Source organism: Atractosteus spatula, chromosome 20 (genome assembly GCF_055471065.1).
Source record: "Atractosteus spatula isolate fAtrSpa1 chromosome 20, fAtrSpa1.hap1, whole genome shotgun sequence".
In the NCBI taxonomy this organism is placed as follows: Eukaryota; Metazoa; Chordata; class Actinopteri; order Semionotiformes; family Lepisosteidae; genus Atractosteus; species Atractosteus spatula.
The window spans coordinates 18,164,164-18,179,787 of record NC_142725.1 but is presented as its reverse complement, the minus strand read 5'-3'; the positions used below and the strand labels follow the sequence as shown (position 1 = coordinate 18,179,787).

The 15,624-nt window shown below is 52.2% G+C and overlaps 1 protein-coding gene across 1 annotated transcript; it reads right to left on the bottom strand.

Annotated features, from left to right (window-relative positions):
* Positions 1 to 3,858: 3,858 nt before the first annotated feature.
* tmem88bl (transmembrane protein 88b-like) lies at positions 3,859 to 12,933 on the bottom strand. The gene is made up of 3 exons (XM_088938199.1): positions 12,522 to 12,933; positions 6,617 to 6,900; positions 3,859 to 4,996 (listed from the first exon to the last, which is right to left on the bottom strand). The coding sequence occupies exons 2-3, from the start codon at positions 6,890 to 6,892 to the stop codon at positions 4,718 to 4,720; spliced, it is 555 nt and encodes a 184-aa protein (XP_088794325.1). The 5' UTR covers positions 6,893 to 6,900; positions 12,522 to 12,933; the 3' UTR covers positions 3,859 to 4,717.
* Between the last annotated feature and the right edge of the window lie 2,691 nt (positions 12,934 to 15,624).

Here is a 15,624-nt window from a genome sequence, read left to right as displayed (position 1 = left end):
GGAACAGTCGGAGAGAGGAGGGGAGAGCAGGGAGAGACAGCAGGATTTGATTAAGAGCACACAGAGCGCGCAGCTGGGACGAGGGGTCTGATGAGGTGTAAATTGAAAGAGAGAGAATGATACAAGAGTTCTGCAGAAAACTGCTCTTCAATCAGACAGAGAAAATGACACAGCGGAGAGAGAGTGAGGGAGGCAGGAATGTGGCTGAGGGAGAGAGACAGCCAGGAAGGTAATGATAGCAATCAGAGAGAGAGAGCGAGGGAGAGAGGGGAGAGAGAGACAGAGCGAGAGGGAGGGGAGAGGGACAGAGTGAGAGAGGGGAGAGAGAGAGGGGGAGAGGGAGAGAGCGAGAGAGGGGAGAGAGAGAGGGGGAGAGGGAGAGAGCGAGAGAGGGGAGAGAGAGGGGAGAGAGAGAGGGGGAGAGGGAGAGAGCGAGAGGGGGGAGAGAGGGAGGGAGAGAGGGAGAGAGAGGGACAGAGAGAGACAGGAGGAGAGGGACAGAGAGGGGAGAGAGAGGGGACGAGAGATTGAGAGGCTTTCGCTAATAGGAAATTGCACAGAAAAATGATAATGTGCAGAGCTGAGAGGGGGAGATGGAGAGGTGGCTAAAAGCTGCCGATTGTTGTGATAAATGCGGTGGAGAGATGGGGGTGAGCAAGAGGAAGAGAAAGGAGGTGAATTTAATAACAGTCATTTTCAACCAGAGAATTAGTTGCAAAAGCACAGTGAGAGCTGGTGGGGTGGGAGACGGGGTCTGGGAGGAGAGACCCTGTCCGCAGCTCGTCTCCACTGGCCGGCCGTGACAGGACTCCGCTCCCACGCAGAGAGGAGCAGGGGTCCAGGGCGGACGTCTCTCCCATGACCCCTCGGGTGCTGCCCTGGCGCCGCACGAAGGGGTGTCTCAGCGTCAGTGTGCGTGACGCCCCCCCGGACTGCGGCACTGCGGCGCCTCTCCCTGACCTTCATCTGGCCACTCAGCCGAAAATACAAACTCTCGCCAGGACAGCAGGTCTGGGCCCGAGTGGGCTGGCGGGGGCTGGAGAGATTTAAGAGCAGAATAGGCTCTGGCCCACAGGGGCTGAGAGCTGCCGGGCTCGTCTGTTCCTTCTTGTTTGTTCGGCATTTCCAGGAAAAACCCTTCAGGCTTCGTTGGCACGATTTCAGGACCCACGCAGATCAAGGGTCCAGACGCTGCGAGGCGGAGAAGGGACGGGACGGTCAGGGGCGGGAGAGAGGACACGTGGACACAGAGCCCGGCTCTGGCAGCTGTTTCCAGGTGTTGCCAGAGTTTACAGCGAAATGAAGAGGAAATACCGAGAGGGGCAGTATGGGAGTCTGCAATCAAGCAGGAATAAGAGCTCTCAGCTCTCTGCGCTGCTCACTCTGCTGAGCTTGCACAAGGAGAGGCCATAATTATGCAAATTGAATCTCTTTCGTATCTCAATTTGTTTCCTCAGTGATTTTTATAATAAGGATTAACATGCTAGCCAGAGGCAATGATGGCAAAGTGCTGATAATGAGCACATTAACAAGTAACGTCCTTGTCAACATGTGGAGGAGCCTCTCCCTGGCTTAACACCTGCTTCAGCACACAGGGCACTGACACACAGACACAGAGCACTGATACAGACAGAGCACTGACACAGACACAGAGCACTAATACAGACACAGGGCACTGACACACAGACACGGAGCACAGATACAACACAAAGAGCACAAACACATGGCACACAACACTGACACACAGACACAGAGCACAGATACAACACAAAGAGCACAAACACATGGCACACAGCACTGACACACTACACACAGCATAGACACAGAGCACTGACAGACAACGTGCAGAGCTAGGCTGGACTATGAGGGTCACCTCCAGTTACAACTGCACCATCAGCTGTGAAGATGTCTCTTTCAAATTTTATCTCCGGAATCCCATGGCGTTGGGCTTTGATGCAGAAGGTTTCAGAAGTTCAGAGACGGAGTCTGGAAAAGCTTCAAAGAGCAGTTTTCCCCAGGGTCTGAAGGTGCCTGACCCTGTGCTGTTTCCAGGCCTGTCCCACAGCTACGAGTTTATGGGAAAGGAACAGCCCAGAGAGAGCTCTCCTTCCTTCCATCCTGCCGTTTCTCCCTGCACATCCTGCCATTGTCCTGCTTCTCCAACAAACACACAGACAGGACACTCAGACCCACCCACACACAGACAGACAGGACACACTGACACACAGCCAGACAGGACAGTCTGTGTCAGTGTCGGTGAGGGTGTCAGTGGGTCAGTGTGTCCTGTCTGTCTTGGTGTCAGTGGGTCTGAGTGTCCTGTCTGTGTGTGTGTGTCAGTGGATCTGAGTGTCCTGTCTGTCTGTGTCACAGACAGACAGGACACACTGACACACTGACACACACACACAGACAGGACACTCAGACACACAGACCCACTGACACACACACAGACAGACGGAGAGACAGGACAGCCAGACTGATTGAAAGACACACGCTCTAGTCTGTCTATTCTTTATCTGGTCAACAGCTCTGAGTACGTCACAACCAGTCTGACATGCGTAGGTCTGGTGTTGAATTGTTAATGAGCCAATTAACTTGTCCAGCAGTTAATGAGATGTGGCATCCTGCTGAGACAGTGTGGCTGTGCCGGGGCGGTGCAGATGACAGGGTCACCCTGATGTCCACCTGTCTGAGCTCTGTTCAAGGAGCTGGGTCCCAACACAGAGAGACAGCTGAGCCAGGTCTGCTTTCGCCAGCTGTTGGGCTCCTTGTTGATTGTCTGGTTCTAGTCTGCTGGTCATGAATTGTGTCTGCTTTGCGAGTGTGTTGTGACTGCAGTTAGTGTGTCACAGCACATCCACACAGGTCTGACTTTTCCTCTTTCGTCCCCTGGTACCAGCCCACCATAATCATTGAAATAACAATTTCGATACCCTTTCATCTGGTTGCCATAGAGACCCCCAAGGTGATGGGTTGCCAAGGTAACAGGTCAGTGGAGTGTCTGTGACTGAATAGTGTCACATCTCTGGAGTGGGACAGGGACAAAAACTGAAACACACACATCGGTATGACAGATGGAATAGTTTTAACTAAACATTCTCAACTCCTCGTCCCAGAAACACCACTCAAGAGCAAGACAGACATGAAACACAAATCTGTACTGTAATTTTGAAGCCAAGTGTTTCACAGTGGGGTACATCCCACTGAGTGTGTTTTGTGCTGTTCTCCGAGCACAGTGATTCACTCACACACAGACTTCCCACAGCTGTTGTGAAAGGGCCTGGTTAATTGGTTAACGAGCTCATAATGAGAATAACGCATTGCGCGAAGCAGCACTTCAATCTGCAGAATTGTAACCAATCCATTAGAACTAACACAGCTCCTCAAGACAGGAAGCACACTGCACAAACTACACACACTGTGCACTCTACACACACTGCGTACTGCACACACTGCACACCACACAAACTACACACTGCACACTACACACACCGCACAATCTACACACACTGCGCATACTTCACACACTACACACTGCACAAACTACACAAACTGCGCACTCTACACACACTGCACAAACTACACACACTCTGCGTACTGCACACACCGCACAAACTACACACACCACACAAACTACACACACTGGTTATGTGATTGCTTGCTGTTTGATTCTCTCCTTGGGTCTGATCTGCAGACAGAACTGCTAGCTGTAGGAGCCCTTGTCTTTTAAACTGCCGGTGTTAATGACCTGTTTCAGTTGCTGACACAGTTAATTGTTGTCTGCTGCTGTGCTTCGGCGAAACTGTAATGAATTGAAAGAATAGAATTAATTGATTAATTGAGACAGCACTCATGAGATCAACGAGTTCCTCTTTAATCACAGCTTCCAACAGAGCACAGTTCAGAAGTACTAGCAGCACTGTAGAAATCTACACACGGACTGACATGACACCTGGGTCACATTACAGAGGATATAGATTACATCACTAGGACACGCCTGGACTGCGCCCGGCTCAGCATTGTGCTTATCAGTGCTCTGTGCATCCCATCTCACTGTGAGCACACAGAGAGAGTGAGGCAGTCTGTGCTGAGAGAGTGAGAGTGAGACAGTGTGGGAAGAGTGAGTGAGTCTATGCTAAGATAGGGAGAGTGAGATAGAGTGCACTGGGAGAGGGAGTAACAGTGGCACAGTGTGCTAAGGGAGTAAGGTGGCATGCGAAGAGTGAGGCAGTGACAGGCCCAGTGAGACTGAGACAGGGTGAGACTCACAGTGAGAGTGAGACAGGGTGTAGAGACAGTGAGAGTGAGACAGGGTGAGACTCACAGTGAGAGTGAGACAGGGTGTAGAGACAGTGAGAGTGAGACAGGGTGAGACTCACAGTGAGAGTGAGACAGGGTGTAGAGACAGTGAGAGTGAGACAGGGTGAGACTCACAGTGAGAGTGAGACAGTGTGTAGAGACAGTGAGAGTGAGACAGTGTAAGACTCACAGTGAGAGTGAGACAGGGTGTAGAGACAGTGAGAGTGAGACAGGGTAAGACTCACAGTGAGAGTGAGACAGGGTGTAGAGACAGTGAGAGTGAGACAGGGTAAGACTCACAGTGAGAGTGAGACAGGGTGTAGAGACAGTGAGAGTGAGACAGGGTGAGACTCACAGTGAGAGTGAGACAGGGTGTAGAGACAGTGAGAGTGAGACAGGGTGAGACTCACAGTGAGAGTCAGACCCAGGCCTTGACAGAGCTCAACCTCTCCCCACCCCAGCAGCAGCAGCAGCTGCCCCCCCTCCCCTCGCACCCGCGCCACCCCCCCCCGTGGTACTGTGCACGCGAGCAGGGCTGGAAGAGCAGGAAGAGGCGGAGCCGGCGAGCCAGGCCGCAGTAGATCGCCATGGCGACCACAATGAGTGGCGACATCACCACGAAGCCCAGGATGATGAGTGCAGAGGAACTGTTGTCGTCCAGCAGGTGGCGACAGTAGGAGGCCTTAGAGTGCAGGACCTTGTGGGGAGAGGGGGCAGGAGAGAGGAGCAGTGAGGCAGGGGGACAGTTTCACAGCGCTCAGCAGACACGTGGCAGGAGCAGAGAGAGGGAAACGCTAATGAATGAGCTGTCAAGCATTGGAGCAGCACTGAGCCAAGATCACTGAGTGCTCTGGCACAGGGAGGAGAGGGACAGACAGGCGAATAACCTCCATCTGCGTGCAGAGTGTGTGTGTTTCAGGACTGTAGGTGCAGTGTGTGACTGTGTGTGTCTGTGTATGTGTCTGTGTGTGTGACTGCGTGTGTGTGAGTGTGTGTCTCTGTGTGACTGTGTGTGACTGTGTGTGTGTGTGTGTAACTGTGTGTGAGTGTGTGTGCCAGACTGTGACTGTCTGTCTTTCCCAGGCTCCCCTGCCCGCCCAGCTGTGCCACTCAAGCTGTCAATCAGCTGTCAGAGCTGTCAGAGACGCTCCCAGGGAGATGGAGCTCAGATACTGTCTGCAGTAACACTCCCTTACGCCACCAGACCGGGCCAGCACTCGAACCCGGGCCCCACGATCTGCCAGGGCACCAGGATCGTTTGCCACGGAGCCCGGCTGCTGGACCAGCACACCGCCCACAGACACGCTTCCTCATCCCAGCGCCGGCCGACTCCCCAGGGATGTGGCTCAGGGTGTCCCTGGGGAGAAAGGAGCTCCCAGGCTGTGACAGGAGCCCTCTCTCCCCTCTCCCACACAGAGTGCCCCCCCGCCCCCTGTCACGATATAATTCACCACTAGATTAGAGCAGGGCCTGCAGAGAGCTACTGCAGGAGAGAGAGCCTGTCTCTCCGTAGCGCTCTGTGTTGTGTGCTGTATGTAAACGTCCTCTGATTCCCTTTTTTCGTGAAAGTCTGTGGATGTTGTGTTAATTGTATCCACTGTAACTCATCGGTCATGCCAAGCCAGCTGGTTGAATGGAATTAAACGGAGAGACAGGCACAGGCCCAGGCTGGATCCGAACCGCAGTCCCTCAGTCCTGGGTCCGGAGTCTGGAGTCCCGTGCGTGAATTCTCAGCGGTGTCTGCACCAGCCTGTCCCCGGCTCAGTGCTGTGGGACAGTCACAGAGTCGACGCAGCGCAAAGTGTCTCTCGTTATCAAGCAGAATCATTCAGCAGAGTCAGAGAGGGGGCAGGCGTGCATGTGTGTGTGAATCCTGTCAAGCTCTGTGAGAGGTGTAGCACTTCCCAGGGAAAACAGGGTAAGATTGCAGGAAGGTGCAGTGAGATCATGGTAAATGTATAGCACAGTCAAGCCCAGTGCAACTGAGGGGAAAGCACATTAGACAACAGTGAATTTATAGTAAAGGTTGGTAAATTTAGAGCAAAGTAAGGAAAGGTCACAAGTGTCTCTAGCAGTGTCTCCAGTCCAGTCAGGAGTGTGTCAGTGTGTGAATTCAGGGGCAGTGTGAGAGGAGAGGGACAGCAGTGTCTCTAGCAGTGTCTCCAGTCCAGTCAGGAGTGTCTCAGTGTGTGAATTCAGGGGGAGTGTGAGAGGAGAGGGACAGCAGTGTCTCCGGTCCAGTCAGGTGCCTCAGTGGGTGAATTCTGGGAGGATCTGACCCTCCAGGTGGTGGGCCGTGGTGGGTGTGGTCACTCACCCGAGAGTGGCACTGGAAGCCGAAGTAGACCACGATGATGGTGGGCAGCAGCACCATGGCGAAGACGGCCAGCAGCAGCGCCAGGCTGGCCACACACAGCAGGCTGTTGAAGAGTGTCAGCCCTGCCCCCCAGGCCACACAGGCCCCAGGGCTCCGCCGGGCCAGGGGCAGTCCAGGGCCTTCCACTGAGTAATCAGGGGGGGCCGGCAGCATCCGGATCCGGTCCTCAACCCCCTCCCCCTCCCCCTCGCCGTCCTCCCACTGTTCATCACACATCGCCCTGTCTGGAGAGAGAGGAGAGAGAGAGGAGAGGGGAGAGAGGAGAGAGAGGGGAGAGAGGAGAGGGGAGAGGGGAGAGAGAGAGAGGAGAGAGGGGAGAGAGGTGAGAGAGAGAGGAGAGAGGAGAGGGGAGAGAGGAGAGGGGAGAGAGAGAGAGGAGAGAGGAGAGGGGAGAGGGAGAGAGAATACTAATTGTATGGAGGAATTGTATGTCCTCCATACAATTAGTAAAGAAAGAAGAGTCACGAGTTTGGCTTAAAATCAAAAGAAATACCATCTGTACAGAAAACGAGGTTTTCCTGTGTGCTGTCTACATCCCGCCCTCAGAATCCCCCTACTACAGTGAGGGAATTCTCCCCAGTCTCCACACGGAGATCGGTCACTTCCAGGGCCAGGGAAACGTGCTGCTCTATGGTGACCTCAACGCACGAACAGGCACACTGGCAGACTTCACCAGCACACAGGGAAACACTCACATATTCGGACAATCCCCTCTGTACCACACACCGGTCACCTCACACAGGTGCAGCCATGACACTACGGTCAACAGCACCGGGCGCGAGCTGCTGCAGCTCTGTCAAGGGCTGGGCCTGTACATCGTCAACGGCAGGACTAGAGGGGACTCTCTAGGCAGGTTCACCTACAGCTCAGCTCTGGGTAGCAGTGTGGTGGACTACGCCATCACCGACCTGGACCCCTCCTGTATCAGTGCCTTCACTGTCAGGCCACAAACTCCCCTCTCCGACCACAGCCAGATCACACTCTACATGAAGAGAGCACACCAGTACAGAGACACACGGACACAGCCCAGCCAGCTGTATGACCTCAACCAGGCGTACAGATGGGACACAGACAGCCTGGACAGATACCAAACTGCACTGGGCGATGACGAAATTCAGACACTGATGGACACATTCCTAAACACTCCGTATCAAACCAACAAATTAGGCATCAACTTGGCCACACAAAAACTAAATCACCTATTCCACAAACTAGCATCAAAATCTAAGCTAAAAACAACTAAATCAAAAAACTACCAAAAAACAAAAGCAAAAGAAAAGTGGTTTTATACGGAGTGCAAAAACATCAGAAATGCACTACGAAAAGTCTCAAATGAAAAACACAGACAACCACACAACACAGATCTGCGATTCAGGTACTGTGACATGGTAAAACTTTACAAACACACGCTGAAAAAGAAAAGAAACACATACATAGACAAACAACTTGCAGAAATTGAGGAGTCACTAAATCAGAACTGTTTCTGGGAGAAGTGGAACAACTTAAACAAATCAAAACCAGAAGAATTGGCCATCCAAAATGGAACAATCTGGCAAACATACTTTGAAAGTCTGTATGAAAAGCTCCCAAATACAAATCAATCAGACCAAAACACCATTTATGAAAAACTCAAAATTTTGGAATTGGCTATCAAAGACAACCAAAACCCCTTAGACTCCCCAATCACTGAGCAGGAGCTACTGGACAAACTCCAGGCCCTCAGACCACGCAAAGCCTGTGGCCATGATGGAGTCATAAATGAGATGCTGAGACACAGCAGCCCAAAGTTGCAACAAGCCCAGCTCAAACTCCTCAATCTCATCATGACAGCTGGATGTTTCCCCGAGGCCTGGAACCAAGGACTGATCACGCCCATCTATAAGAGTGGAAATAAACTCGATCCCAGCAACTACCGGGGCATCTGTGTGAACAGTAACCTGGGGAAGGTATTCTGCAGTATCCTGAATACACGAATACTGGCCTTCCTTACCGAACACAATGTCCTGAGTAAAAGTCAGATTGGCTTCTTGCCAGATCACCGCACATCTGATCACATTTACACCCTACACACACTGATAGACAAACACGTCCACCAAAAACACAAAGGAAAAATTTTTGCCTGCTTTGTCGATTTCAAAAAAGCATTTGACTCGATTTGGCATGAGAGATTGTTTTATAAACTACTCCAAAGCGGCATAGGGGGCAAAGTGTACGACATAATTAAATCAATGTATTCAGAGAGCAAATGTGCAGTGAAAATTGGAAACAAAAGGACTAAATTCTTCACCCAAGGCCGCGGGGTGAGACAGGGCTGCAGCCTGAGCCCAACACTGTTCAATATCTATATCAACGAATTAGCAGGAATGTTGGAGCAGTCTGCAGCTCCTGGTCTCACACTACACGACACAGAAATCAAGTTCCTGCTCTACGCAGATGACCTGGTCCTGCTGTCGCCCACAGAACAGGGGCTGCAGCAGAACCTGGCACTGCTGGAGCAGTACTGTCAGACCTGGGCACTGACAGTCAATCTGGACAAGACCAGAGTTATGGTTTTCCAGAAGAAAGCCAGACCTCAGGGAAACAGGTACAAATTCACACTGAACAACAACACATTGGAGCACACATCCAGCTACACATATCTCGGTCTCACCATCAGCTCTTCCGGGAGTTTTGACCTGGCAGTGAAGGCACTGAGGGAGAAGGCACTCAGGGCTTTCTACACAATAAGAAGGAGGCTCTTCAACATCAACCCACCAACAAGAATCTGGCTCCAAATACTTGAAAGTGTAATCCAACCCATTGCCCTATACGGCAGTGAAGTGTGGGGTCCCCTCACAGACCAGGATTACACCCAATGGGACAAACACCCCACAGAAACTCTGCACATGGAGATCTGTAGAAACATCCTCCGTGTGCAGAGAAGAACTCCTAACAACGGGTGCAGGGCCGAATTAGGCCAGTACCCACTATTGATAAACATACAGAAAAGAATATTCAAGTATTGGCTACACCTAAAAAACAGTGACCAAAATTCCTACCACCACAAAGCCCTGCTGAGCCAAGAGCTGAGCCCAAAACAGAGCCCCCTGAGCCAGCTGGTCCTGAGGCTCACCGACCTGAGCCACACCGACACTAACCAGCCTCAGGACAGCACTGCTAGAGCACCACAACCCAGACTCAACCTAATCACAGCACAGATCAAACAGCAATATCTCACACACTGGGACACACACACACAGACACAACATAAACTGGAATGTTACAGAACCTTAAACAGACAATACACACTAGCTGAATATTTGACCAAAATAAAAAATAACAAACAGAAACAGACCCTGACGAAGTACAGGCTCAGTGACCACAACCTGGCCATAGAAACTGGGCGACACAGGCAGACCTGGCTGTCCAGAGAGGACAGGCTGTGCTCCCACTGCCAGCGGGGAGAAATAGAGACAGAGGTGCACTTCCTACTGCACTGTGACAGATACTCTGGGATTAGAGAAACATTCTTCCCGAAATTCAGAAATCTAATCCCAGAGTTCCCACACCTGCCAGAATCACAACGGGTCCCAATCCTACTGGGAGAGGGAGGAGGGAACTCAGTTGAACTGGCAGCCCAGTATGTGATCTCCTGTCACAGCCTGAGGAACAGTGAGTCTGTCTCCCAATAATGCTCCAGCCGCCTACAGAATATGTCAATATTGTATAATATGTCTTTGTTGTAAATGTCTGTAATATGTCTGTAGATTTTATTTTACTTCTATTTTTGTTTTGTTTCATGTAAATATCATTACTTTCATTTGCTTTGGCAACACTGATTGTACCCATCGGTCATGCTAATAAAGCACCTTGAATTGAATTGAATTGAGAGGAGAGAGAAAGAGGAGAGAGGAGAGGGGAGAGGGGAGAGGGGAGAGGAGAGAGAGGAGAGACGAGAGAGGAGAGAGGGGAGAGGGGAGAGAGAGAGGAGAGAGAGGAGAGAAGAGAGAGGGGAGAGGAGAGGGGAGAGGGGAGAGGGGAGTGGGGAGAGAGAGAGAGGAGAGGAGAGAGAGGAGAGAAGAGAGAGGGGAGACGAGAGAGGAGAGAGGAAAGAGAGTTGTGACCACAATCTGGCCATAGAAACTGGGCGACACACAGACCTGGCTGCCTAGAGAGGACAGGCTGCTGAGAGTTCAGTGTGTGTTTAGTGTGGAGTGTTCAGTGTGTGTGTGTTCAGTGTGTCTGCTGGATGGAGATGCATGCTGGCTCTGAACAAGCTCTCTCACGCAGAGATAATTATTGCTCCTGCTTGTCTCACTATTTGTTCATGAAAGCCTGAACAAACTGCACTGCAGCCCTGATGCTCTGCAGACAGGAGTGCGGTCGGGTACAACATGAGCCCGGGGTCCCCCAGACACCCTGTCCTGCACAGAGAGCCGTAGCCCAGTGCTGGGGCAGTGGATTGGAAATTCTCCCAGTAGTAGGAGCACCGGAGGGGATGAGAAAACTACATTTTATTCCACTTCCTGCACATGGTCCTCTACAGCTCGGGTGTGTGAGCTGGTGTGAAGCACAGACCCAGTGGACATGCTGGCCTGCAGGCTGGACACTGCTGCGGTCACTCAGGAGAGGTGGACTGATGATCAGGTGGACTCTTTAGAGGCGGGAAGTCAATGATTTACTGTAATCAGTAGTGGAGCTCATTGTCATAGTGTGTCTCTCTCTCCACTGTCTCTCCTCACTGTCTCTCCCCACTGTCTCTTCCTCTCCACTGTCTCTCCCCACTGTCTCTCTCTCCACTGTCTCTTCCTCTCCACTGTTTCTCTCTCCACTGTCTCTCTCTCCACTGTCGCTGTGCACATATCGGATAGGCATATCGGTTCTCTGTGCACACTCTCGGACCAGACAGGGACATCGGTTCTGTGGTGTACAGTTCTGTGTGCTGTTTCTCTGTAACACTCCAGTCCTCGCAGATACCAGCTCTGCACAACCCAGGAAGACTAATTACAGAAGAGAGCAGAGTCCCTGCTCCTGCAAATTAATTTTCCTGTCAAAGCCGAGCTCAGTCTCCTGGGGCGACTCCTGCGCACAGGAGGAGAGAGGGGGGGCACTCAGGGAGGCACTGGGTCTCCGTCAGGGACAGAAACAACACCTCCAGATGACACGGGGTCATCCCAAAACACAGCCCTGCTCCACACATTAAGCCCTGGACAGACAGACAGCAGGAAAGAGAGATAGAGAGACAGACAGGCACATACAGCAGGAGAGAGAGAGACAGACAGGCACACACAGCAGAAGAGACAGGGAGATGAACACTGAGACAGGAGGACAAGAAGAGGAATCAGTGATGGACAAAGACAGACGATGGACGAGGATATGACAAACTGTTAAAAATAGAAAGGTTGCTAGCAGTCGCTAGAAAATAAGAGTAATTGTCGATTGAGCACTACTGAACTTTTTCAATAGGTGAATTCAGCGTGATTCAAAAGGTACGTACACGTAGGAATGCAAGTTTAAAGAAAAACACCATTACTTTTAGTAGGACTCATAAGAATAATAATAGTTCCAAGATCACCGTTTCTCTCGCTCTGTTTCTGCTCATCAGCGGATCGATAGAAGCGATCGATTCCTCGGTCTCCTTCGGCCGCCCTCCAGTCCCGGTCCCGCAGAGCGCTCATTGATCGCGCTGTCCCTAAATTCAATTGGGTCGCTTTTCTGTTTCGCTGCGTTTTAAAAGCTCATCGATAACGGAGATTTAAACACGAAAAGAAGTCGGCCCGGGCCGAGCGGTTATTAACGCGCTTAATGAGCTCACTTAGACCGGAGACGGGCAGAATCAGACACCCCAGGCAACTTGGAGACTCACCGGTACTCCCGTTCCGGGTCCTGACAGGCAACAGGCTGTGGGCTCGGCTATGGGCTCCCCGGTTCGGATCAATGAGCGGCGAATGTGTATACTGGGACAGTTGGGTCCTGCTTTACAGAACCGCAGTCCAGAGTCCTGGAGCGACAGCGCCGCACCGGGAAATACGGTCCGGGGAGCTTTGAGTGAGGTGACCCGAACTCAGCTCTGCCTCCGGGACCGGGATCTCAGCCCCTCCGCGGTCCCGAAATGTTTTATCTTCCGGCCGTGTCTGTCTGTCAGCCGCGGTCCGGACCGCTGCAGCGGCCGGGAGAAGCACGGCAGCAGCGCTCGGCAGGTCAGAGAGGCGCTGTGTGGAGCTGGAGAGAGCCTGCAGGTGCAGGAGCTGTGTGTGCGAGGAGAGAGGGAGCGAGAGACAGAGACAGGAGTAGGGAGAGCGGGCGCTGCAGTGTGTGTGTGTGAGCAGTGTGTGTGTACTGTGTGTCTGTACTATGTGTCTCTATGGTCTCTGCAGTGTGTTTCTGTGTGTGTCGTGTGTACTGTGTATGCACTGTGAGTGTGTCCAGTACAGAGGGTCTGTTGCAGCACCAGTGTAACTGTGTCTCCTGCCCCTATTAGCTCAGTGCTGGAGCACAGGGGCCCATTAGACACACAGCAGGGCTGCAGCCCCAGAGCTTTGATCTGCAACTGAGGCAGCGTCTGCTAATAGGCCTGAGCTCTGGGGGGCATTGATGTCCTCCTCTTCATCATCATCATCTTCCTGCTGGAGAGACTGAGCTCTGTGTCACACAGGGCATCGCTGTCCTCCTCTTCATCATCACTGGAGCGACTGAGCTGTGTGTCACTCGTGTGAAGACCCAGAGCTGTGCTGAGCAGGCAGACAGTGGGTGTGTTACTGGTTCCAGCCCCTCCGTGAGTCTCTGAGAGATGAGGTCCTGAGGACAGGAGCTCCCCTGTTTCCTCCAGACTGACTATTCCTGTAAAACACGATGTGTCTAAATACGGGGACAGAGCCAGAGCTCCAGGCAGGAGAGCACACACGGCCGCCCAGCTCTTGCTGTCTCTGCGGGGAGCAGACCTGCACTGGCGCTGTCTGTGGGCTGTGTGTCACTGCACCCAGCTGTACAGCACATCCGGACCAGAACCGTCTGCCCAGCCCACATGCCCACAGCTCCCACACCTCCCAGAGATCGCGGTGCGCTCTGCTCTGTCCTGAAGAGGTACTCTGAGATCGGGGTGTGCTCTGCTCTGTCCTAAAGCGGGGTACTCTGAGATCGGGGTGCGCTCTGCTCTGTCCTGAAGAGGTACTCTGAGATCGGGGTGCACTCTGCTCTGTCCTAAAGCGGGGTACTCTGAGATCGGGGTGCGCTCTGCTCTGTCCTGAAGAGGTACTCTGAGATCGGGGTGCACTCTGCTCTGTCCTAAAGCGGGGTACTCTGAGATCGGGGTGCGCTCTGCTCTGTCCTGAAGAGGTACTCTGAGATCGGGGTGTGCTCTGCTCTGTCCTAAAGCGGGGTACTCTGAGATCGGGGTGCGCTCTGCTCTGTCCTGAAGAGGTACTCTGAGATCGGGGTGTGCTCTGCTCTGTCCTAAAGCGGGGTACTCTGAGATCGGGGTGCGCTCTGCTCTGTCCTGAAGAGGTACTCTGAGATCGGGGTGTGCTCTGCTCTGTCCTAAAGCGGGGTACTCTGAGATCGGGGTGTGCTCTGCTCTGTCCTGAAGAGGTACTCTGAGATCGGGGTGCACTCTGCTCTGTCCTAAAGCGGGGTACTCTGAGATCGGGGTGCGCTCTGCTCTGTCCTGAAGAGGTACTCTGAGATCGGGGTGCGCTCTGCTCTGTCCTAAAGCGGGGTACTCTGAGATCGGGGTGCGCTCTGCTCTGTCCTGAAGAGGTACTCTGAGATCGGGGTGCGCTCTGCTCTGTCCTGAAGTGGGGTACTCTGAGATCGGGGTGTTCTCTGCTCTGTCCTGAAGAGGTACTCTGAGATCGGGGTGTGCTCTATTCTGTCCTGAAGTGGGGTGCTTTGAGATTGGGGTGCACTCTGCTCTGTCCTAAAGCGGGGTACTCTGAGATTGGGGTGCACTCTGCTCTGTCCTGAAGAGGTACTCTGAGATTGGGGTGCGCTCTGCTCTGTTCTGAAGAGGTACTCTGAGATCTGGGTGTGTTCTATTCTGTCCTGAAGTTGGGTGCTCTGAGATTGGGGTGCACTCTGCTCTGTCCTGAAGTGGGGTACTCTGAGATCAGGGTGTGCTCTGCTCTGTCCTGAAGTGGGGGGGCTCTGAATTTGCAGGTGAACACCCCCCCAGAGCTCCAGAAGCTTTGAAGAGGTTAATGGGAACAATATTTATAACACAGCGACTGCGATCACTCTCAAACGGGCTCAGTACTGAGACAAGAGTGGTCTCACTCTTCTAAAGAAAAGACTGGAACAGCTTATAGAAGCTGCGTTTAGTAACCAGGCAACAGAAAAATTGTCTGATTACCTTTTTGGAGGAGGGGGGACTGGGGGGGGGGTGGGGGCTGGGGCTCGGCTCTAACGTTGTCAAAGCCTTGTTGCTTCTGTAAGTTACTCTATATGCAGTATTTCAGAGTGAGTCTTTTCTCAAGCACTGCCCATGTTAATGTTCTTATCATTTATGATACATTTGTAGAGGGTGGTGTAGCAGTTAGTGCTGATCTTGGGTCCTGGTTCCCAGCTTAGCGTTCCTTCCGTATGGAGTTTGCATGTTCTCCCCAAGACTGTGTGAGTTTTCTCCTGGTCGGAATGTTTCTCGGCTCTGCCGTTTCACAGCTGTTACATCCCAGGCCTGGTTCCAGTCTCAGTTAATGTCTGTGTGGAGTTTGCATGTTCTTTACAGGAGCTTACCAGGTTTATGTACCTCCTAGGTGAACAGGTGTGTCTGAGTTGTCTCCCAACCTGAGCCCATCAGGCTCCAGCTCACTGTGGTCGGACTGCTTTGGACATTACAGTGTATATTATAGATAGGTGGATGACAAGGCAAAACAAGTAACTTTAAAACAACTTTTTGCTGATTCATTTGATATTGTAACACAAATGCTAATTTATTTGGTATCTTAATGGTAAGGCAGACAGAGGTAGAGTAA